The sequence below is a fragment of the Numida meleagris genome, chromosome Z (genome assembly GCF_002078875.1).
Source record: "Numida meleagris isolate 19003 breed g44 Domestic line chromosome Z, NumMel1.0, whole genome shotgun sequence".
NCBI classification, from domain to species: Eukaryota; Metazoa; Chordata; class Aves; order Galliformes; family Numididae; genus Numida; species Numida meleagris.
The window spans coordinates 51,588,069-51,613,108 of record NC_034438.1 but is presented as its reverse complement, the minus strand read 5'-3'; the positions used below and the strand labels follow the sequence as shown (position 1 = coordinate 51,613,108).

Here is a 25,040-nt window from a genome sequence, read left to right as displayed (position 1 = left end):
AGCCTTTCCCTCATCTGCTGAGTGGGTCATCTTGTCATAGGAGGAGATCAGATTAGTCAGGCAGGACCTGCCTTTCATAAAGCTATGTTGGCTGCATCTGATCTCTCAGTTGTTCCATGCCTGCTTTCACGAGGATCTGCTCTGTAACCTTTCCCATTACCAAGATGAGACTGGCAGATCCGTAGTTCCCTTGATCCTCTTTATTGCCTTTCTTACAGACTGGAGTCACGTTCACTGACTTCCAGTCAACTGAGACCTCCACATTTAGCCAGGACTGCCAATAAATTATTGAGAGTGGGTTGGTGGGTGCTTCCACCACCTTCTTGAGTACCCATGGATGAATCCCATCCAGCCCTATGAATTTATGAATATTAAAAAGTTGTAATAGGTTACCTATTGATTCTCATAGGACTATAGGTGCTTCATCTTGTTCCCTGTCACCATCTTTCAACTCAGGGGGTTGGGTATCATGGGAACAATTAGCCTTCCTAATAAAAGCAGGCAAAAAGTCATTAAGTATCTCAGCCTTATCATCATCTTTCATCACTGCATTTTCCCTCATCCGATAAAGGATGGAGGTTTTCTTTAATCCTCCTTTTGCAGCTGATGTATTTATAAAAGCATTTTTTTATTGTCTTTGACTTTAATAACTAAATTGAGTTCCAGCTGAGCTTTGGCCCTTCCAGTTTTCTGCCTGCGCAAGCTGACAACAGCTTTGTAGTTTTTCTGCATTGCCTGCTTCCTTTTCCAGTGTTCCAGAATTCAAGAATTACAGTTGAACTTCATAATATTTAAATGTTGTTCATACAGAATGTGTATTACTTATAGAAGATATTAAAATAGTGAGTTTTAGATACATAAAAAAACAACCTTTTTTTCTGGAATCTTTTAATGATAAGTACTGTAGGGTATCAGTTGTCTGCTATCAGAGGGTAAGGCAGTATGTGTCTATACTTCTGGGCTGCAGTTACATATGCTGTTCATAAAGTGAGCCATTTATTTGCTATAAAGATTGTTACTAATCGTTTCTATTTATTTATTCCTTTATTTTTCAGGAACTGTATTTCAAGAATCTTTCAAAACAGAAACAGAAAGAAGACATGGAGAAGAATGGAAACAACCACAAACTTCGTGTTTGTGTTGCTACTTGCAACCGTGCTGATTATTCAAAATTAGCTCCCATTATGTTTGGTATTAAGGCAGAACCACAGTTCTTTGAGCTTGATGTCGTAGTGCTTGGTTCCCACTTGATTGATGATTATGGGTAAGGTGGATTTTTGTATCTCCCATTCTGTTTCTGCAGTGTTGACAATACAATCATGAGTGCTAGGTCACAAAATCCTTGTCATCATGAAAGCACATAACACAATTTTAAACATAGTTTTTCAGACATAATAGATATTTCCTATTTCATTTTTCAGCTTCTTCTAAGATTGCTTTTTTTTTCATATCACTCTTTTAATTTTAGAAAGTTTTGTGTAGATGCTGGAACTGAGGTTTTCAACAAAGTTTCTAATGAAGTGAGAAATTCAGTTCATTCAGGCTTACCTAAGAATCTGATGATTGTGAATTGAAAATGTGTTACAGTTTTTAATTTTCATGGCAAAAAGATAACTTGCAGTCATTCTAAGTTGAAGCTCTTGTAATTTACATACTTACTGGATAGTCTTTGTGTAATTGGTATCACAGGGAAATACTGTTAGTTCTCACATCCAGGATTGCAGGGGAAGAAAGCAGCATAGGGTAATCTCTGTCTTACAAAATGAGTAACTAGAGGTAGTAGAGGTATTAGATATCATTTGGCAGGAGAGATTACGGTCCCCTTCAAAATACTGTGTAAGTAAACAGATTACCTGCCTGGGAAGATGGAAAGTCTTATTCCTGCTCCTTTCCTTTGTAAGAACTTCCTATATCCCAGGTGAGCATTCTCCTATCTGCTGAGGGAAAGGAGGAACACAGAAGGAAGAACATGCATACTTTTGCTGGGGTTGTTTCTGTTTGGTTTTGCTCCAGATGCCTTTATCAGATTGGGCTCAGAAAGTTAAAATGATAGGAAAACACTTTACAAGTTGAAGTAAGGTGTTAGCATAATGGTCTCAGTGTACAAGCATTGTTAAACTTTTAGAAATGTTATGCTTACCTTGAAGTAAAAGCACTTACTGGACTTCCCAACTAGCAATTTTGGCACTTTATAAGTTAAGGTGTGATTTGACTGTGAGGTCACGGAAAGTTTTATTATCTCGGACTGCTAAGAGAGAAAATGTAACTGCTGCCCGTTCTCAGTGTTGTGCTCTGTTTCTTGCTTTGCACTGGCCATTGTTTTCATCCAGAATATGGTAAGGTGAATTCAATACCTTAAAACTAGCCTGATTTAAAAAACAAACAAACAAAAAAACCTCTTGCCAGGTTGGCGTTTGGTCAGGCTGGAAAAATAAGCCAGTCCTGCTTCACTGTCTGAAGAGGATTTTGTATTGTGCCAGTCTGATTTAAATTAATTTATAAGTGTAACCTTTTGATTAGGACAATGAATGTATCAGACAGGTTGAAGACAAAAATGAGAAAGCATCTTTTTTTTTTTTCTCTCTTAGGTGTAAGCAAGCAGCAGTCTTCAGCTATTCATTTTTTCCTGTTGTATTTATACATTTATCCAGCAAAGCATGTATATTGGCGAAGAGCTGGAGTAGCTTTTAAGAAAAGAAAATGTGCCATGTCTGTTCTCCAGTAGTCTCTGTAAAGACATGAATAAAGAGTTCAATTTCTGAGGAGTTCTGGAACATGCTCAGCTAAACTTCTTATTAAAGGTGTCTAGAAAACTTGATGGACTTGGAGTAGGAGGGGTGATCTTCGTATAGACTAGAGTGTTCCATTAAATTCTTAAAGATTAGCTTCCTTGGTGAGGGAGACTTGACAAGCAGGCCTTTGTTCAAACATAGTACAGCTATTCTAGTGTTCTAGTATGCAATTACTTTGTCAAGCTGTGTTGCTGTAAATCCAAGTTCTGTTTCTTCTAACCCTTTCTCTCTTATCTTCAGGAACACTTATCGCATGATCGAACAAGATGACTTCGATATTCATACAAGATTGCACACTATTGTGAGAGGGGAGGATGAGGCAGCCATGGTGGAATCAGTGGGCCTCGCATTAGTGAAGTTACCAGATGTCCTGAACCGCCTGAAACCTGACATAATGATAGTTCATGGTGACAGATTTGATGCTTTGGCACTAGCCACATCTGCAGCCCTGATGAATATTCGCATTCTTCACATTGAAGGTGGGGAAGTCAGTGGGACCATTGACGACTCTATTAGACATGCCATAACCAAACTGGCCCATTACCACGTGTGCTGCACAAGGAGTGCAGAGCAGCATTTGATAGCCATGTGTGAAGACCACGATCGCATCCTTTTAGCAGGCTGTCCTTCATATGACAAGCTTCTCTCTGCCAAAAATAAGGACTACATGAGTGTTATACGCGTGTGGCTGGGTGAGCAATCTGCTTCCTTATGTTTTTCATAGGACTTTAGACAAACTCATTGAGTTCTTTATCCATGATCTGTGGTGCCTTGGGGATCTATTGCCCAATGATTCTAGGAAATGGATGGGAAACAAAGAAAGACAGATTTATTACTAGTAGATTTGGGTTTAATGGAATCTTATTATGAACCTGTTTCTTCTAAAGAAAGAACAAACAAACAAAAAGAGTGTATTTGCTACCAGTATCTACCATTGCTTTCTCTCTACATTTGACCTTATTCTGTATATAAGAAAAACTACAAATCTGTCTTAGCAGACAAATCTGGTCCTTTTTCAAAGTAAAAGAAACAAACCCCAAACCTTCTTAAATTGGTAATTTCTCTGATCTGAACAATTTAAAAATAGACTTTTCCCTACATGAATACTTATCATGGTGTAAAGAGTGTGTCAAAACAGAATCAGAGCTATTTAGGACTAATCTAAAAAGAATAGAGTGAATTTATATTCTGAACATTTCTTTGCAGAATTTATTGTAACGAGGCCATATGTGCTGAACACTTTTGATGTTTTGTATTGATTTACTTTAAAATAGTTCCTCTAAATGTTGTTTTTTTGTGTGCTTTCTTGTTGTGTTTGGCAAAGCAATCTCCTGTATGGCGCAGTAACCTGTGTACTTGGAAAGTAGCATCTAACTAGATCAGTAGGTGACTAGCAGATAAGTTGTTTAACATATACGCAAAAATAAGTATGGCCTGAGGAATGAAGTCTTTGCATGATGTTGGGGAACTGGCAGAAAACTCAAGTAATGAGTGATAATGAGAATCACAAATCACAGTAAGAATCATCAAACCTACTAATCTGCTGTGAAGCAGCCCTTCAGGTAGATTCTTTTCTTGCTGCCATCAGTGAAAGTTAAGAGCAGCTTCAGAGCCTTCATGTTATTACAGACTTACAGAGATGTGGGAACAGCTCTCAGCTGTGGTTTAGACCTGCAAAGATTTAGATCTAGGCCTGCAAGTAAACAGTGTGTTGAGCTTTAGAGAGAGAAAAGTTATGAGTGATGCCTAGAGAGGCAAATAATAAGCTAGATCCTCCTGTTATCCCTTGAGTTTTATTGCAGCACTGAAATTTACATGTAAGATATCTCATTCATTGCCCTGACTATGGAGGCTGTCACATCACTCTCTCCTCTTACTATTCTCTGCCAGTGAAAAACAACAAACACTTCTGTTTTCCATTTGAACAGGTGAAGATGTTAAACCCAAAGATTATATAGTTGCTCTGCAACATCCTGTAACCACGGATATTAAACATTCCATAAAGATGTTCGAACTGACACTAGATGCACTCATTTCATTTAACAAGAGAACGCTTGTTCTATTCCCCAATGTAGATGCAGGTGAGTAAAATGCCTGTGTGACAGAACGACAGATAACTGGTTGTAAAGCATGCATTGGTTCACACAGAGTGCTTTTTCCCAGAATCTCCAGTTGGATGGAAATAGCTGGATGACCTCATCATCAGACTGGCATCCACAGCAACTCTGTGTCCAAATTGCTGGAGGACATTTCAGCTTTTCAGTGTGGGAAGGCAGATGAAGGGAAACTGTATTACATGTGGAAGCAACATGTAACGTCTCCTGCACTAGCTGAAAAATTGTTAGATTTTTTGAAATGACTTCGGGGATTAAACTTATGTGCCTGAAAGGGAACAAAAACAGCTCAGAGGTGACAATTCAGTACTATCAGCTGCTTTGTGTGTTGAGACTTTCAGTGAACTTGATTCATTTATTCATGTCTTTTGTTTTGCTGCAGGAAGCAAAGAGATGGTTCGGGTGATGAGGAAGAAGGGCATTGAACATCATCCCAATTTTCGGGCAGTGAAGCATGTCCCATTTGACCAGTTCATTCAGCTAGTTGCCCATGCTGGTTGTATGATTGGTAACAGCAGTTGTGGTGTCAGAGAAGTGGGAGCATTTGGCACACCTGTCATCAACTTGGGGACACGTCAGACAGGAAGAGAAACAGGTAAATATTTGCATAACTACTTTCTTTGTAGTTCTGAAGGTTTTTTGTTTCACGTAGTAAAGGAAAACAAATGCTTTACAGTGACTGTCCTGCAGTGCCAGTACAACATAATTTTTGACCTGTTAAAGGTGTGCTGGATATTCCTCTATTTCTGTATTGTGTTAGTGATGAGATAATGAGGCATTAATCTGTAGACAAGTTAAATGTGTATCTCCATTTGCAGTGCATTCCATTTAGCGGAAGAGGCAACTAATTGTTTTCCTTTATAGCTACTTCCATGTTCACATGTATACAACTTTCGGTTTAAAAACTTATCACCATATTAGGAATTACCTGTATTGTGGTATTTCCGTCGTGCATGTATGACTTAAATAACCATTTGCCCATGGTTTTCGTTGTAATTACAGAATTCTGTTGAAAAGTAGTACTCTACCCTATGTGTTCTGTAAGGCATGATAATGTACTATAGGAGCCACCATGGCTTTATTTGGAGCAAGGGCAGACACAGAAAAGGTGAAGAGTAATGTTGATTTGGGTGGAGTCTCCTGCTCAGAGGAAATGAAAATAATTATGTCCTAATTCATTTCTAAAGCAGTTCTTATCCTCTAGCATCACTGAAGTAGGTGACTTGTCCTATTCTGTTAACTTTTACCACCTAGGTGAAAATGTTCTTCATGTTCGTGACGCTGACACACAGGATAAAATTCTGCATGCGCTACAGCTCCAGTTTGGTAAGCAGTATCCATGGTAAGTACATTTCACTGTGGGAGGGTGTTGAAGCAGTAGAGAAAAAGCATTTAGATTAGAGGTGGTTTGTCGTATTTGATCACAAACTTCTTAGTGTGCTAATCTGAGGTTACTAAAGATGTTTTGGTATAACTGGAAGTTTAACATCCAACAGAAAGCAAAGAGGAGAAAATTCATATATTAGTTTAGACTAGAAGAAGAAGAAAGAGAGTTTGTTCCATAGTAGAACACAGAGCATGGAGAAAAACATCCTGCCTATCTACCTTTGACACCTGCTTGAAGTACACACTACTTTGTAGCTGGATTGGCTTCAGGCATGATACGTGGAGGGCCATGAGTGCAAACTCTGAGAGGCTGCTGGATGTATTCATTGCTCTTCATACTTACAGTACCGACCCTCAGTTCTAAAACAACTGAGCTCTTAAAAACTTCAGGATATTGCATATGTTTAATTAAAGACAATACTCAAGAGTGAATTTGTTAAAGATCTCAGTATAATGTAATGAAACCAAACACTGGAGTACTAAATGTCTGATATGGTTGTGTATAGTGATATTTAAAAATGAGACTTACCTGTAGCAAACTGAGGTGAATGGGAGTCTCAAGAGGTCTGCCCAGGAGCCAAAATCCGGGACATTGATGAGAGAGTGCCACAGACTGTCAAGAACACAGACTACTATCCCCTGTTGCTCTTTCACATGGGCATGGATGATGCAGTAAAGCAGAACATGCACAGAATCAAACAAGACTATAAAGCCCCACTGCAATCAGCTGGGGAATGAACCAGGCCAACCAGAACAGAGGCAGATGTTTTTTAGCTTTGTCTCATGACAGGAGCCAGAAAGCCAGCCACCTCAAGGGTGTGTATAGCTACAGGGGATCCTCTTGCTTCCCTCTAGGGATATCTGTACCCTCTGATCCCTTTTCTTCCCTAAAGTGTCTGTATACCAACGCATGCAGCACGGGGAATAAACAGGAGGAGGCAGAGATCTATGTGCAGTTGCAGAGCCATAATTTCATTGCCATCACAGAGACATGGTAGGAGTGCTTACATGACTGGCATGCTGTCATGGATGGATATGTCCTTTTTAGGAAAGACAGGCCAGCAAGGTGAGGTGGTGGAGTTGCTCTTTATGTGAGAGAAAAACTGAAATGTATCAAGCTCCACCTAGGGATGAATTATGAATGAGTGGAGAGCTTGTGGGTGAGAATTAAGGCATAGGCTAATATGGGTGATGCCATTGTGGATGTTTACTACAGGCTGCCTGATCAGGAGAGGAGGAGGTTGAAGAGGCCTTCTGATAACAGCTGAAAGTAGTCTCACAATCACAGGTGCTGATTCTAATGGGGGTCTTCAAGCACCCTGATAGTTGCTGGAAAAGCAATACTGCCAGGCATACGCAGTCCAGGAGGTTTCTGCAATGAGATGAAGATAACTCTTTGTGGCAGATGGTGGAGGGGCCAATGAGGAGAGATGTGCTGCTTAACCTTCTTCTTACTAACAAGAAAGAGCTAGTTGGTTATGTGAAGGTTGGGAGCAGCCTGGGCTTCAGTAATCGTGAGATAGTGAATTCAGGACCTTGTGTGGAAGAAGCAAGGCACTAAATAGGATTGCCACCCTGGAGTTCAGGAGAGCCAGCTTTCACCACTTTCAGGACCTACTTGGAGGTATCCCATTGATTAGAGCATTGGAAGGTAAGGAGGCCCGAGAGAGTTGGTTAACATTCCAGCACCACTTCTTCCAAGCTCAAGATCAGTGCATCCCTAAGAGTAAGAAATTCTGCAAAGGTGGCAGGAGACCTATGTGAATGAACAAGGAGCTCATGGAAAAACTCAAATGGAAGAAGAAAGTCTGCAGTGTGGAAAACGGGTCTGGCTATGAGGGAGGAATATAAGAACATAGGAAATGCAGGGATGCAATAAGGAAGGCTAAGGCCCACTTGAAACTAAATCTGGCAAAGGAGGTCAAGGACTACAAGAAGGACTTATTTTAAGTATTTAAATAGCAAAAGGAAGACTAGGGAAAATGTGGGTCACTGTTGACAGAAGTGGGTGCCCTGGTAACAGGGGACACTGAGAAGGTGAAGTTACAGAATGCCTTCTTTGCTTCAGTCTTAACTGCTAAGACTGCCGCTCGGGAATCCTGGACACTGGAGATAAGAGAGAAAGTCTGGGGAATGGAAGACTTCCCTTTGGTTATTGAGAATCTGGTCAGAGATTGTCTAGGCAAACTTGACGCACACAAATCCACAAGCCCTGATGGGATGCACCAGCAAGTGCTCAGGGAGCTGGCAGAAGTGACTGCTACACCACCCTCTATCATCTTTGAAAGGTCTTGGAAAATGGGAAGGTGCCAGAGGACTGGAAGAAAGCCAATGCCACTCACATCTTCAGAAGGGCAAGGAAGAGGACCCAGAAAACTATGGGCCAGTCAGCCTCACATCTGTCCCTGGGAAGGTGGTGGAGCAGTTTATTCTGGATACCATCTCCAAGCAATTGGAAGAAAGGGAGGTTATTGGGCATAGTCAGCATGGATTCACTGAGGGCAAATCATGCTTGATCGGTGTGGTAGCCTTCTGTGATGTCATGACCATCTGGGTAGATGAGGGGGAAGCAGTGGATGCTGTGTACCTTGACTTCAGCAAGGCTTTAGACATTTTCTCCTACAACATCCTTGTAATGAAGCTTAGCAAATGTAGGATAGACGAGTGGACAGTGAGTTGGATTGAGAACTGGCTGACTGAAAGAGCTCAGATAGCTGTGATGAGTGGCACAGAGTCTGGTTGGAGGCCTGTAACTAGTGTTCCCCAGGGGTTGGTACTGGGCCCAGTCTTGCTGAACATCATCAGTGACCTGGATGAAGGGACAGAGTTCACCCTCAGCAAGTTTGTTGATGATATGAAGCTGAGAGAAGTGGCTGACTCACCACCAGATGGCTGTGCTACTATTCAACAAGACCTGGAAAAACAGGTGTGTTGGGCAGAGAGGAACCTGATCAAATTCAACAAGAGCAAGTGTAGGGTCTTGCACATGGGGAGAAATAACTGCATGCATCGGTACAGGTTAGGAGCTGACCTGCTGGAAAGGAGCTCTGAGGAGGACTTAGTGGCCTTGGTGGACAACAGGTTGAGCCAGCAGTGTGCCTTTGTGGCCAAAAAGAACAGTGTATTCCAGGGTGCATTACAGAGAGCATGGCCAGCAGGTCAAGGGAGGTCGTCATCCTCTTCTGCTCTGCCCTGGTGAGGTCATATCTGGAGTACTGTGTCCAGTTCTGGGCTCCTCAGTTAAAAAAGACAGAACTTACGGAGAGAGTCCAGCGGAGGCCACAAAGATGACTAGAGGCTGGAGCATCTCCCATATAAGGAAAGACTGAGAGATCTGGGATTCTTCGGCCTGAAGAAAAGAAGACTGAGAGGGGATCTCAGCATTGTTTATAAATATCTAAAGTGTGGGAGTCAAATGGGTGGGGCCAGGCTCTTTTCAGTAGTGCCCAGCGACAGGACAAGGGGCAGTGGACAAAAACTGCAACACAGGAAGTTCCATACAAACACCAGGAAGAACTTCTTTACTGTGAGGGTGACATAGCACTGGAACAGGCTGCTCAGAGAAGTTGTGGAGTCTCCTTCTCTGGAGATATTCAAAACCCATCTGTACACTTCCCTGTGGGACCTACTGTAGGGAACCTGTTTTAGCAGGGGGTTGGACTAGATAATCCCCTGAGGTTCCTTCCAACCCCTACGATTCTGTGAGCATACAGTTCATTACTATTACTACCATTTATTACTATTACTACTTGTCATATTTGTGATAAGTATATTTTGTCTGTGTGTGTAACATGTTGAGAAACTTAATTTCTTTAATTTTAGATTGTTATGATGTGGGACCTTTAATTGAACTCTTATTTGTGTCATTTTTTTGTCAAAAGACTTCCCAGTTTTTTACACCTCATGTTCCATAGTCTTAAACAAAGCTACTGTCAGGCTTGCACAGTCTGTTGTTGTGAACTTCAAGGTACTGTACTCTATCTACCATATACCACAGTATACTTGATTAGTCCAAAGTGTAGCATTGTCATAATAGTGATATCATAGTTTTGTAATGGTACAGTATTACAGCCTTCTGTCATTTAATAAGCTTTAGAGACTGCAGTGTTACTTCCATTTAAATTGATTTCTTTTTTTCATATTATAGCTCAAAAATATATGGTGATGGTAATGCTGTTCCAAGGATTTTGAAGTTCCTTAAATCTATTGACCTCAAAGAGCCATTGCAAAAGAAATTCTGTTTTCCTCCTGTCAAAGATAATATTTCTCAAGATATAGACCATATTCTAGAGACTCAGAGTGCTTTGGCTGTGGACCTAGGCGGAACAAATCTCCGAGTAGCAATTGTCAGTATGAAGGTAAATATGAAGATGTCCTTCTAGCTATTCTGCAAACTTTTTTGTGCTCTACGGTTCTTTTCCTAGAACGGAGATATGCTTAGGATGCAAAAGATTTCTGGATAGGAACAGAATGGTCCTAGTAACATACCTTCTGTGCAAAGTCATATGATCTAAAGAAGTACAGGACAAGTTTCTGATCTGTTGGTTCCCTGTAAAAGCTGCCTGAGTTCACCATGCAGCTTTTTGTTTGTAAACAAAAAGGGAAAGGTTCCATACCCAGTCTCGTTCTTTTCCTGTTGACTTACACAGCTATGTAATGGATGCAGACAACCATTTTGAATAACAACCAGCATTTATAAAAGCAATTTACTCAGAGGAGGTGGTGTGTGGTCACAAGATTCAGAGTTTTGCATCTCTTCTACCTGGAGAAGAAAAAGTAGTAATCAGAAGTCTTAGTATCTTCCTCCTCAGAAGCATGATCAGTAAAACGGTACCAAGCCTTACATGGAAAAGCATTTAGTGTAAGACATCGCACCACAGAGATGTAGACCACTTGTAGAGAATCAGTCAAAAAATAAGACTGATTACAGACCTGGAAAACACCGAGTAGTTGAAGACACTAGAATTGCTTAGTCCAGAGAAAACTGACTGTTTAAAAAAAAAAATAAAAAAATCCTTCAGATATGCAGAAGCCTCTTCTGCAAGCAGAAAAATCAGTTCAACATGTGTATGAAGGAGTTGCAATGGATTAAAACTACAAAGTGGAAAATTATTCTAATAGTTCTTTTACTATCCAACTTAGCTGTAAATTCAAAAGCTGGAATAGATAGTTTGGGACACTGTGATGTCTTCATCACAGAAATACAGAAACTACTTCTGAAATAGGCTTGAAATTACAGCTCTTAGTGTAGAAAGTTAATGGTAGCTATGCTTAGAACTTCACCTACTCATTTGTCTGGTAACATGGCACAGTAGGAAGCTTTTCTTTGCCTGCGCGATAGCACTGATAAGGATGCATTACATGCATAGTTTTGCTTCTTACAGAGAACGTATCATGAGTGCTTGCCAACTAACTTAGCAAGGTGAAGATACATAGTTGGTGAAAAGTAATGAAAACTGAAGTCCTAAAAAACAGCAAGTGAGGCTACCTAAATGGCATCAGTATCAGTCTGATGTCAGATCATTTGCAAAGGTGTTGTGTAGTGAAACAAGTAAACACACCCACCATCAGCTGATTTTCCAGATTTAGAATTTCAGAGTTACGGAATATCTGTATGAACTTGTGAGCTTCAAAGTAGAAGCAATAATGATATAAATATTATTTAGGTATGGTGTAAAAATACTTGAAATGACAGTTAAGACTGAAGAGTTTTAACTCACTGAAACATCTGTTTTCCTGCTTTGGAAAAAAAATAAAATTCTGAATTCTGAAGCACTGCAAGAATTTGATTAAAGTTTGTGATGAAGTTTTTGGCTTTTATTCTCTGTAGTACTGGAGAATTATTCCTACTGTTGCACTGTGTACTTCCAGATAACTAGATCAGTTAGACATAGTTAGCAAGAAGGACAGCATGTCCTCCCTGCAGAAATGGGAAGGGCTGTGTTAATTGACCTGTTATGGTCCAGAATGTTTGTATTAAATTGAAAGTACATGCCTGGCAGTTGAAGTCTGAAAGAAAACTTTTTCAAATATAGGTTTTTTTAGCAGTCAAACTAATGCCACGGTTTCTGCCAACACAAGCATGAAAGTAACTGAATTGGAAAAAATGCTGTCTATTTTGCAGTGCGTAGTTTGAGGTGGCATTTATGAAAGTTAAAATGTTAGCAAATTAGAGCAGAACGATCAAAGCTTCATAATAAAATTTACACAATGGTTTTAAGTGTTTCACAAGTGGCAGAGATGAAGCTTTTATGAAGAAAATAATAGTTTTCAAGAACTCAGGAAGTGCTCCTTTTGAAAGCTGCAGTCTTCTGAGGGTTGCTGCAGCCTTGTCTTACAAAATATCTTCCTCTATTTCTCCTTCCCCTCCAAACCAGAAGAGGAAACTAAACATCATTTAAAATAACAGCAACGAAAAACACTGTTGTGAGATCTCATGCTCAAAAGGATCACGGTTCTGGCATTTTCTTCATTATTTTGGCAAGAATGTTTGAGATGTGTTGCATATAGACTGACTGACTTGTTATTCCTTTGTCCTTAGTTGTGCAAATACACTGCTGTTCACTTAGGTATATTTTGCAGAGTACTCATTATATAATAGAAAGAACAGTGTTGCTAAATAAAATAGCATCTTCTGCATGTTCATAGCCTTGTCCTGCAATATTCATTAAGGTTAGTTCCTTTGTACCACAGATTCAGATGTGCATAATTAATTCTTTTACTACCACTGCATGACTTGTAGGCTTTAAAAATAATCCCATCTTCCTGCATCCTCCCTCCCACATACATCAGATGTCACAGTAGATGGTACTCCAGAAATATTTCCAGTGACTCAGAGTCATAACTGCTTAGAAGAAAGGTTATTTCTGAAAGGATAGTAAGTTGTACATTAGAATTTCAAGCGCTTCTCTCTGGCTCGTATAGCAACAAAATGCTAGCTATTGCGTAAAATAGCAATGTCTGCAACACCATTCAGATTTCCACATGGTCAGACTAGAAACATCTCCTTCTTAAGTGCTGTGGATTCTGTCTTCTTGTTAGCAATTAATTTTTTTTTTTTAAACACGTGTTGAGCTGAACTGTACTGCTGTATCACAGTTTACTCCTTACAACAGTTCCAGCAGTCCCTGGAATATTTCCTTATGCAATTTGTATGTTCCATCTGTATTTTATTTCAGCTAGGGGAAGTTGAAGCAGAATGTAAGACCTGAGAAGCAGAATGTAAAGCCTACCTCTTGCAAGCTTGTCTCCCAGAGTCCTCAGGAATCTGAGGACAATCTGTTCTGTAGGACCAAGATCTAAGATGTATATTGTATTTAAAAAAAAAAACAAACCAAAACAAAAAAACCTCACAATGTTTAAGTTGACCTGTGTTGAAATTAAAGAGAAATTTCATCACAAAGTAAATTCCTGTGGAGAACATTTATGGTTTTTATTTTCTAGGGTGAAATAGTTAAGAAGTATACCCAGCTCAACCCTAAAACTTACGAAGACAGACTAGATTTAATTCTAAAGATGTGTGTAGAAGCTGCATCGGAGGCAGTAAATCTGAACTGCAGAATTTTGGGAGTAGGTAAGTTAATGAATACTAACTTTTTTGTCTTTTCATCTGAGAGTTTGAACGTGCAATGAAATCAGTACTGACTAATTTAAAGTGCATCTTTAAAACTGATCCTGTGTATTTCAAACTCTTACACTACATTCCTACTACACGTGAAAAAATTAACTTTTTATGAAAATGGGAAGCTGACTATAAATACTGAAGTTGCCCTAGTCTGTAACAGCCAGAATGGTGATCTGCTGAGTTTTAACAGTGCCCAAGTCCTAACCTCTGGCACGATTAAGCTTACGGTAGAGAATCCCATGTTGCTGAAAAGAATTGCTGCTTGCACTATACTATATGGTCTCTATACTTGTGAATTTGAATGGCACATTTCAAAGGTTCTCTAAATTAAACATATCTGAAGTCTGTGGTATATTGAAGTGGATTTTGAAATTCCCTGCAGAATCTTTGTATTGAAACAGCTCTTGAAACAACTTCAGCTGAGGTCAGTTTCCTCTGTTGCCTGTAAACCTTTCTTTATGGCCAGAATCAGCTGTGCAGAATTCTCAGTTGCATTAGGACAGAATAAGAAGGCTAGAATTTAAGAACAGATTTGCAACTAACAGAGACAAAGGCAACCTTTTCATTCATTTCCATTTTGCTTACACTGTAGTAGAATCATAGAATGGTTTAATTTGTAAGCGACCCTTAAAGACCATCCAGTTCCAATGCCCCTGCTATAGGCAGGGATACTTTACACAAGTTCAGGTTGCCCAAAGTCCCCTAACCAACCTGGCCTTGAACATTCCCAGGGATGGGGCATGCACAGCTTCTTTTGGCAACCTGTTCCAGTGTCTCACCGCCCTCATCATGGAAATTTTCTTCCTTATATTCAATTTAAATCTACCTTTGTTCAGTTTAACACCATTGTCCTTTTTCCTGTCAATACCAGACCTGGTAGAAAGTCTTTCAGTCTTTGTTATAAGCTTCCTATGTATATTGAAAGAGCCTTCTCTTCTCCAAGTGTTTTCTGCAAATGTTTTCTCTTCCCCAAACGTTTCTTTTCTCCAGCCACAACTCTCTCAGCTTGTCTTCATGGGCAAGGTTCTTCAGCCCTCTCTGATCATTTTTGTGGCCCTCCCCTGGACCCACAATAACAGGTCCATGTTTTTCTTGTACTGGGGACTGAGAACTGAACACGTGACTCTATGTGAGGTCTCATGAGAGCAAAGTAGAGGGGGACAGTCATCTCTGTCACTGTGCTGGCCACACTTTTTTTTTTTAATGCAGGCCAGGATACAGTTGCCTTTCTGGGCTGCCAAGCATGTATTTTTGGCTCATATCCAGTTTTCCATCCATCAGCACCCCTCAGGCCTTCTCTGCAGGGCTGCTTTTGATCTGTTCATTCCCCAGTCTGTACTGTCCTTGGGGATTACCCCAGCTAAGATGCAGGACTTTGCACTTGGCCTTGTTGATCTTCATGAAATTAAACAGACCCTCTCCTCAAGCCAGACAACATCCCTTCAATCAAGCATATCAAAGTTATTTTGAACTGTGAAAGTTAATTGTTTTTTTAAAAACAGTGTTAAGTACACAGAATCAATAAGATTGCTGCACTTCAAATCTTTCAGACTACCTGTTGTGTAATACACGTGACTTAATCACCCTGACTAGTTTGCTGTGCCCAAACGCTGAGTCTTGAAAGCCTCACACTTCTTGTAGAAGTAGTCACAAACTCTGTATTAATCAGTATTCCAAATAGCTAAGAACTTTTTATCATCACATAGGTGAATTAGGATAATGGTGTTACAGGAACCAATATACAGAGTTCTTATATGAGGGAAAAACTTTCCTTTTGTTTGTTTAATTATTCCAGAGTTACATTCCTATTTATTTGTCAGCCCGCTTCCTTTAATGACTGACTGCTACTGTTCTGTTGCTTGTGAAGGAGGGGAAAAGCTTTGCTACAGAATAAGATACATTTCTTACCTAGTTATTTTATTTTTGTGAACTGATACTTGCCTCATTCAGTCTCATAGTTTGAATCAGAATGCTATTTGAAATTAAGATTGCTCTTTAGAGAAAGACATGTAATTTCTATGGGAATAATCAATTTGCTAGATTATAGTTATTTCTTTAAGACTAATAATCATAAACTTGAGTGTCCTGTTCTATCTTGCAAAAACTTAGAAGAAGGACTAGGCTTAATCCTATAGAGCCAATATCAGTAGTACTGATTAGTCATCATAAGTAATGGTAAAAGTAAAGGCATGTTATAATAAGCTCTTGCTGAGTTAGCAATGAATAACTTTTTTTTTTTTTTGGTAAGGATTTTCTGAGTATCTTTAGGTAAACTACAAAATTATATAATCTCTGCATAAGAATGATGGCTAAAATTTCCAAACTGTGGTGTCTAGAACTAAATATCTCTATAATAGAGTGGCCTATTCTTCAGAGGTCCTGGAAGAGTCCATCAGCTTTGGAAGCCTCTCCAGCTAGAGAAAACTGGTTAATGGGAACAATTATCAGCCATGATTCCATTCAGTAGACTGAACTGTTCTAGAGTTCTGACAATTTATTTTGCACAGTTTGCTATGGTATTGTCTTTCATACGTTACTAAAAAGAAATGCAGATATTAAGATTTGCTGCAGTCTTGCTTGAAGTGGGAAGACTAACTCTCTGTTGACTAACGTGAACCATTCCCCATCTAGTTAGTCCTAAGATATTGAGTGTGTTGTGATTACAGCAATCAAGTTCTATGAATTCTTTTTACATGTCAGCAGTAGCACTGCCAGTAATACATAGAATTTTTTATTTTACTGCTCTGCTTCAATACCTGTAGGAGAAATAATACTTCTCAATACACAGAGAAAAACTAATTTTTACTTATGGTTTTACATATACTTAGATCTGCTTTTTCTCTCTTGTACTTCTGGGACTTAGGTATTTCCACAGGTGGACGGGTAAACCCTCGAGAAGGAATTGTACTTCACTCCACAAAACTCATTCAGGAGTGGAGCTCTGTAGATCTCAGAACCCCAGTATCTGATGCTCTACACTTGCCAGTCTGGGTGGACAATGATGGAAACTGTGCTGCTCTGGCAGAAAGGAAATTTGGTCATGGAAAAGGAATAGAAAATTTTGTAACACTCATCACTGGTACAGGTGAGTATGTTACGGTTTGGTGAAAACTGAAGTCAAAACACCAGAACTGTCGCTTAGAGGCTCATCTGGTTTTAAAAGCATAAGCACCTGATGAACACCTGTAAAACACTGATATATTAACTTCTTAAACCACAAATCCTTGTGCCACTATATCTATTTGCACTTTTATTCTGGCAAATGAAACCTTTTGCATGGTATGTCTTTCTTGATTAATGAAGTTCTGCTGATGCTGGCAAGACATTTTCTCAACATAAGCAAAATCTGATCAACTTCAGCTGGAATAATTTTAGTTTATTCGGCTTTATATCTTAATTCTCTTCTGTCTGCAAAAATACAAGATCAGGGTATATATGTAGAATAGCTAGATAAGAATTGAGTAAGGTGGATGATATCTCAAATGCAAGTGTAGACTTTTTTTTAAGCATATAGTTCTTTAGACCATTTACCACAGCATTTAGAGTATTCTGAATGACTAGAGTCATTCTAAACAGCTGTTGAAGTGCAATATTAAAACCTCTGAAATGAAAATCTCTGAAAATAAAAAAATTCAAGGCCACTTCTAAGGCCAGCTTTGAGAAAAAGAGCATGATCCACAAGTTTAAAAGATCTGTCATAGTAGTCCAATATCATCCATAGATTTTAGAATAAGCTTGGAAGAAATGGCAAGCAGTGTATACTGGTTTTGTTACATAGGAACAAGAGGTAGCAACAAGCTTGCTTAGTATGTATGCTGAGCATGGAGGAATTCATCAAATAACAGTCATTTATGGGCTTCAGTACAGAAGACATGGATGCACATATTTTTTCCAATCTGTATTAGAATAAGCCAATTGCACTGTACTACAGAACTGGGGGCTTTGAAAACTGCATTTTGCCTTTTTTACTATTAGCTGGTTTTGTGTCTTTGCAGGAATTGGAGGTGGAATCATTCATCAACATGAATTGATCCACGGCAGTTCTTTCTGTGCTGCTGAGCTTGGGCATATTGTAGTGTCTTTAGATGGACCAGAGTGCCTGTGTGGTAGCCAAGGATGTATAGAAGCATATGCCTCTGGAATAGCATTACAGAGAGAAGCTAAGAAACTGCATGACGGTATCTGTGTATTTTATTTTTGTACACATTTACATGATTCCTAAACTGCAGTATAATAAAAAAATAAAGATGACATTAAAAAAAAGAACAGACCTGCCACCAGGAGGAGACAACAGCAGGTATACAGGCAACTAGCTAGGAGGTCTTGTGTATAGACACTGCAGGAGCTACAACAGCCTGCGTAGTACCATACAATTCTTTTCTAGTTATGGCAGTATGCAAGCAAGGCATATTTAGAAACTCTGGCTTCAAAATTACAATAAACATGTAGTAGGGTTCAGTTTTTCCTTTTTAAGCATGTGGTCAGGTTTGCAACTTGACATGCATTCTGTGAGCAGCTGAGTTTCACAGGCATCATCCTTCAGCAGCAATTTCTCAGTCTATTGACTGAGGTTGGTAACATTTATATTTGATTTTATGAAGGTTTGTTGCAGGTGATCAAACTAGTGAATTACTACATTTGAATTCGATGCTCTCCTTCTACAAACAGTTCCCTGAACTATGACCACTAAATTCAGGGCAGGGCTGATAGCTCAGGTTTCAGACTTCAGAATGTAAGTAGAGATGTAGAAACCTTAACTGCCTGTTTACTCCATTTCTTGAGTTAACACATCACCATTTTTTTTTCTTGGCTTTCTCTCCTCCCCTTCAAACAGAGGATCTACTTGTAGTGGAAGGAATGTCAATGAAGAATGAGGAGGTTGTTAGTGCTGCACATCTCATTCAAGCAGCTAAACTTGGAAACACAAAGGCAGAAAGCATTCTCAGAACAGGTAAGAAGATAGCCAAAGGCAGGAAAACCCTCCCATGATTAGATTTTTGGAGATACAGAAATGCTAATGCCCTGTAACACTACAAACACAACTGTAATGTAGATTTGAGGACCTCTACCTGAATAGTTACTACCTGTAATGAAATGTTAAATGCAAATGTTGGAGGAAATGTGAGCAGAAGGTGTATTGAAGAGCCTCTGTTCTAATAAATAAGATCAAAAGTTCCTGAAAAGATCAGTTTGGTCTTAAATGAAAAAAAGAAGTGAGGTCTCAAGATCTTCATAATGAAGAATTTGGGGAGATATTTTATTATAGGCAAGTGAATGTCTAGTCTGAGCAAGCAAAGGCAATTTGCCTATTATTTTACATGGGATAATTTACTGTTTTACCACCTTGAAACACAGAATCATAGAATCACCAAGGTTGGAAGAGACCTCTAAGATCATCCAGTCCAACCATCCACCTATCACCAATATTTCCCACCAAACCATGTCCCTCAGTGTCACATCTAAGCATTTCTTGTACACCTCCAGGGAAGGTGACTCCATCACCAACCAGGGCAGCTCGTTTCAGCGCCTGACCACTCTCTCGGAGAAGTATTTGTTAATGTCCAGCCTGAATCTTCCCTGGTGCAACTTGAGGCCATTCCCTCTAGTCCTGTTGCTAGTTACATGAGAGAAGAGGCTGACCACCACTTCACCACAGCCTCCCTTCAGGTAGTTATGGAGAGCAATAAGGTCACTCCTGAGCCTCCTCTTCTCCAGACTGAACAATCCCAGCCCCCTCAGCTGCTCCTCGTAAGGCCTGTGCTCCAGACCTCTCACCAGCTTTGTCGCCCTCCTCTGAACACGCCCCAGGGCCTCAATGTCTTTCTTGCAGTGAGGGGCCCAAAACTGAACTCAGTACTCGAATTGTGGTTTCACCAGGGCTATGTACAGGGGGCGATCACTTCCCTGCTCCTGCTGGCAACACCATTTCTGATACAGCCAGGATGCCAACAGCCTTTCTTCATACATACCTGGTAGCACTGAGAAGTTAGAATAATGCCTTGCTATTTTCCTTTAGAGTACAAGTGTGGTAAGACGCAGCTTGGTCTTTCACATCCATATAATTGAATAATGCACTACTGTACTTTTTTTTTCCTTTTAAAGGAAAGATTAATGTCAAACTAATATGGTCTGATAATATAAACTCAAAACTTGCTGCCATATGGAAGAAAACACTCTTCTGAATACTGAGTTATTTGCTGCTAGCAGATCTATTTAAAAAAAATGTGTTTGCACTGCTTTGAGTATTCCATGTAATTTGTTTTCACTTTATTTTTTTCAGCTGGTACAGCATTAGGACTTGGAGTTGTGAACATTCTGCACACCATGAACCCCTCTCTTGTGATCCTCTCTGGAGTCCTAGCCAGCCACTATGTTAATGCTGTTAAAGATGTGATACATCGACAGGCTTTGTCGTCTGTTAAAACTGTGGATGTGGTGGTCTCAAATCTAGCAGACCCTGCTCTTCTTGGAGCTGCTAGCCTGGTACTAGATTATACTACCCGTAGAATATACTAGGTGCTTGGAAGAATTACGGAAATGAACTGTTCAAATACCTTATGGGTGGAGGGAATACTTTGCCCAAAATCTTTCTTTGACCAGAGCAGCTACAGAATCAGAGTAATGATTTTCTGAATAGTTAGTGACTACTTCAGCATTTCCTAATTGGGGTATTACCTTTTTGTATTTTTTTTCTAAATTTCATCAAACTTCATAGGAACTATTGTGCAATTCTGTTGATTTTAATCACCTCTGTTGGGAAGCCCAGATGTTGCTTTACGTGTAGCTGAATTATTTATGAGCACATCTTGATGTATGGTAGGGAATATGTGTATTGTGTCAAATTATAGCTAATACTTGGGGATCCATTTCTCATTTTTCACCTTTGTGAAATGAGAAGTCTACAATGTGACCAGCTTTTCTATTTACAGGTTTCCACTCACAAAGTAAATATGATACAATCACCAACAGCAGATGTTAGTTTCTGTAGGTGGAAACAAGGGAATGTGCCTCCACAAACTAAGAAGGTCTGTTGAGAAGTTGTGGTTTGTGAAGGACTTGGAGGTTACAGTTACTTATTTAATCGCCTTTATGGGGCAGAGTCCCATTTTAGAAGCTTTGCATATGAAGGAAAAAGACAGTGGTCTTGTGAGCTTGCAGACTGCCAGTGCAGTCCAAACAAACTGACAAGTGTAGCAGTGAGCACCTTTGTGTTCTGGCTACAGCCCGCAGTAAATTATTTTAATTTTATTATTGAGGTTGAATTTCATTTTGTTGGGTATTTTCAAGGGACTTACTCTACCACTTTGTCTCCCAGATTAGCAGAGAGGGGACTTTATTCTTTGGTGGCCAGTTTTCTGACAGCCAGTGATGTGGTACATCTGAGCATAAAGACTGCCTTTTGAGAAATCTCATTCACTGCAGAGTGAAATAGTGCATCTCCTCAGCAGTGCTGGGGCTGGGTAACATGTCAGTGTCCTGCGTTCACCATCAGCTCACAGGATGGAAAGTCAAATCTGAGCCTCATCCTCACATTCAAGGTACTAACTGGCCTCGGAGCAAATAATGTTAAAGGCTTGCCTCCTTAAAATGTAGTTTATGTGACACTGTGGAAGTTTCTACTGGAAACATTCAGAGAGAGAGAGGGCTTTTCTGGGACCTGGGTAGAGGCTGAAGATCACACAGTGTAGTCCTCTTGCACGTTTATGGAAGGCAGGTTTCTTTAACTGGACCTTTTTGATACGTAGTTCTGTCTTTATTGATCTGCTTTTTAGCGCACTTTCGAGATATTGTAGTACTGACAATTACTTGACAGAAGAAGAAACTGAAAAACAGGAGAATCTAAGTGGTCAGCTATCCCACAAAGAAGACAGCTGTCAGAGAAACAATCTTGTATCCTGGCCTTTAATGACCTAAACTGTCTGTACCATAGTCTTTCTCAGAACCAGCAAGAATATACTGGCTCTTAACCCTTTGCTAAGTTGTGTCAGGCTTTATGTGTTCCTTATCCTTCAGTGTCTGGATTTACTTGGTGAATCCCAGTAACTTCAATACCAGAGCAGTAGCTCTACAAGCAGGTCAAGGAGAAGTCTGTTTTGCACTACAGTGACAGCTGCTCAGGGTGGGGGTAACAGTATTGAGGCTCTAACAGAGAGAGTACCTATTGTTTGACCTTTCCATCCTCCCACCAACACGAGGAATGTCTGATTAAACGTGGGACCAGGTTTTGCTTTCCAGACCTCCCAGTGCTATTTCCCTTTAGACATCTCAGACTACAGATAAAATTTTTCCTTAGCAGCTGAAGGGAGATGGCAGGCAGTGACAAATATGAAAGATATTTAAACATTTCAAAACATTTGATAAAATAAATCTTAAGTCTATTCTTTTTAAGAAAATGGTTCTTAAAATGTTTTGGAAGTTGTTTTTTTCTGGCAGCTGGACAAGAACCTGCTGCAAAGGGGCAAGTGGTGCCAAAGTCCTTGGTTTTCCTGAGACATTTGTCAGTTTATAAAATTAAAAAGATGTTCATATTTAGAAGTGTAGTTGTGAGTTTTGTTTGCTTTTTATTATTTCTTCCTCCCCTGTTCAGAATCCTGCCACACTTCAGACGCTTTTTTGTGAACCAAAGGTTTTATGGACACTGACTCCCAGTTCTATCCAGTGCCAGGGGAGAACATCTACAGTGCCATGCTGTCTGGCTAATTGATGTTGACCCTATGCACTTTAAGGCACCCCACTCCTTGAAAGTCATGGGCCCTACTGAGACCAAATCAGCCTTTATATCCGTTACTGGGAGGGCAGAAGGGCAATAGCTGAACATTTTTTTCCCAGCATTTCAGACTGTAAAGAAATGTGAGACTTACACTGCAGTGCCCTCCGGTTACTGTACTGGCACCATCTGCTAAAACCACCCGTTGCAGGAGATGGAAGCCTGGTTTTACAATGAGTCTTGTAAGCACACATGGTATCACAACTCTGCTGAAGCCTTAACAAGGTTGCCAAGCACAGGGAGCCCTCCAAGCAGAATGGCATTTGGCACTCAGGAACATGGGTAGGAGACCCCTTGGGACATGCATTTCTATCATCAGTATTACATTAGCATGCACCACTAGTACTTGAAATTTCATAGTGCCAAGAGGCTGAAAAGTAATTTAAACTGATGCAGACTTAGTGCTGTACCTTGTAATTAATGTAATCAAAGCAAGACTTCTGTGAGTCCATATACTGCATTGCTCCACCTGGTAGGAAAAGCTGCTCCACCCCAGCACTGCCTACACACAGACCCAGACAGCCAGAACCTGGGGCAGTGAGGAGGCCAGCTGGGTTCTGTGAGCCGCCTGCATGCTGATCTCTGCTGATGCTTCGCAAGCAGCATAGCTACTCAGCACCACAACGTCTGGAATTTCTTTTTAGTCTCCTGAACGGCAAATTTAGTTACTCAGTATCTTCTGTCCTTGATCGGCTATCCAGAGACTAAAAATCAACAAACGCCTCAGCCTTCTGGTGATCCTTCCATTTAAATTGTCAGAAATTGGGATGCACAACCAGCAGAAATAATGTCAACATTGTATTGCAGAAACAAATTAGATATTGCACAGTGACAGAGTTTCTATTCAGGCACCTCCCTCAGTGAAATCTGATCACTGTGTCTCTCTCAAATGCAGTGGAGAGTTCACAGGCATTAGTGAGGGGAAAATGCTGGAACTGTACAGCCCTACGGGAAGTCCAGCTAACTTCGGAAAATTGCTCATCAAAGGCACACTAAAACCCTTGCTTTGGCAGCTGAAATGCCCTTGCTAATGTCATGCATTTAGTACAGCTGTATTTTAGTCTGGCACCCAGCTATGTTTGCTTCGTACTCTGAAAGCAGATGCTTTGCACTGTGGGTATGTGTTTTAAAAACAGCTAAAGATGCTCATGAGGTTCTGAAGAAGACACAGAAAGCCCAAGTCCATGGATTAAGTTTGCATACATGACTGTAGCACTTCTGGATTGGTTCATCAGCTAATTCACACAAAACATCGTGTCACAAGCTTCGTACTCTGCTCTGTGGAAGCAGAATGATGCCCAAAACACTGACTGCATGGTGCACTGCAGTTTTGTGTAAAATCAGACCAAGGTTACTCCTTTTTCAGAATGAGCAAGGCAACAAGGACATAGGTAATGCAGCCAGTTTGCTGCTGCTGTCACAACTCAGAGAAGCTTTTGTGTCTGCAGCCCTCTTCCTGGTCCCAAACAGGTATCAGCAGTACCATAAGCAAACCACAGATCATTACAAAGCTTTAACTTCTAGCTGAAGAGGGTCGTTTGAGAGCTTACATTTTTTTCCATTAGTTTAAAAAGAGACAGTACCTCCCCACAACACTCTCACTTTGCTTTTACAATTAGGCCACCCATCGCTACAACTCCTAATTTAAATGGACCCTCCCACACGCAGTCACAGCACAAAGGCCTCCACTGACAACCTTTCCCAGCGAAGATCAGTGGACTGCACGGCCTTGCACAGACTACACCCAGTGCCAGCATGCTGCTATAGCGTCACTGCTCTGCAGAGAAACAAGCTTGCCCATGTGTCAGGTACCACCACATGAATCCTCTTTTGTCAACCCCAACAGACCACCCCTTGTCCCTGCTCAAGTTCTTGCCAGTAAACTATACATTCTTCTCTCGACCAGCTGCACAGAAAAAAACAAAAACACATCAGCAAGGAACAGGCAAGCCATAGCGTTCATGGTTCATGGCTAATGACAACTTCCACCTATGTTCCTCTGGCTAAGAGCTTCCTCTCAGATGCAGGAAGACACAGGATGGTACTCAGGCTCCCATCTCTAATGAACCCATGGCCTTGTCACCATCCCCCTTCTGCTCTGCATATGCTCATTACCATTTCAGGCCAGTATGGTGCTGCCTGGCACCTGACCACAGGCTAAACAAAGCCAATTATATTCCAGGATGTATTTGGTAGAGTCTGCAGTTTCTCTTGATGCTGCTTAAAGCGTGGTGTGCATATGCCTGGAATTTTGTTTAAAAGATGGGAAGTGTCCGTATTTTTTGAGATTCCATTGACTGGGTTTTCTTTACCAGCCCCATTACTGCCATGGAGATAAACAGCAAAGTGGGTAGAGG

The 25,040-nt window shown here is 40.3% G+C and overlaps 1 protein-coding gene across 5 annotated transcripts in view; it reads left to right on the top strand.

Moving 5' to 3' along the window:
* GNE (glucosamine (UDP-N-acetyl)-2-epimerase/N-acetylmannosamine kinase) overlaps positions 1–22,456 on the top strand; it is a 37,099-nt gene extending 14,643 nt beyond the window's left edge. For all 5 annotated transcript variants that reach the window (XM_021379794.1, XM_021379795.1, XM_021379796.1 and 2 more), the window contains exons 2-12: positions 1,056–1,264; positions 3,033–3,484; positions 4,721–4,873; positions 5,289–5,501; positions 6,161–6,248; positions 10,440–10,650; positions 13,736–13,865; positions 16,780–17,001; positions 17,912–18,094; positions 18,751–18,867; positions 20,197–22,456. In XM_021379794.1, coding sequence (XP_021235469.1) covers positions 1,056–1,264; positions 3,033–3,484; positions 4,721–4,873; positions 5,289–5,501; positions 6,161–6,248; positions 10,440–10,650; positions 13,736–13,865; positions 16,780–17,001; positions 17,912–18,094; positions 18,751–18,867; positions 20,197–20,432 — 2,214 coding nt within the window. In that variant the 3' untranslated portion in view covers positions 20,433–22,456. The remainder of the gene's footprint in view (positions 1–1,055; positions 1,265–3,032; positions 3,485–4,720; positions 4,874–5,288; positions 5,502–6,160; positions 6,249–10,439; positions 10,651–13,735; positions 13,866–16,779; positions 17,002–17,911; positions 18,095–18,750; positions 18,868–20,196) is intronic.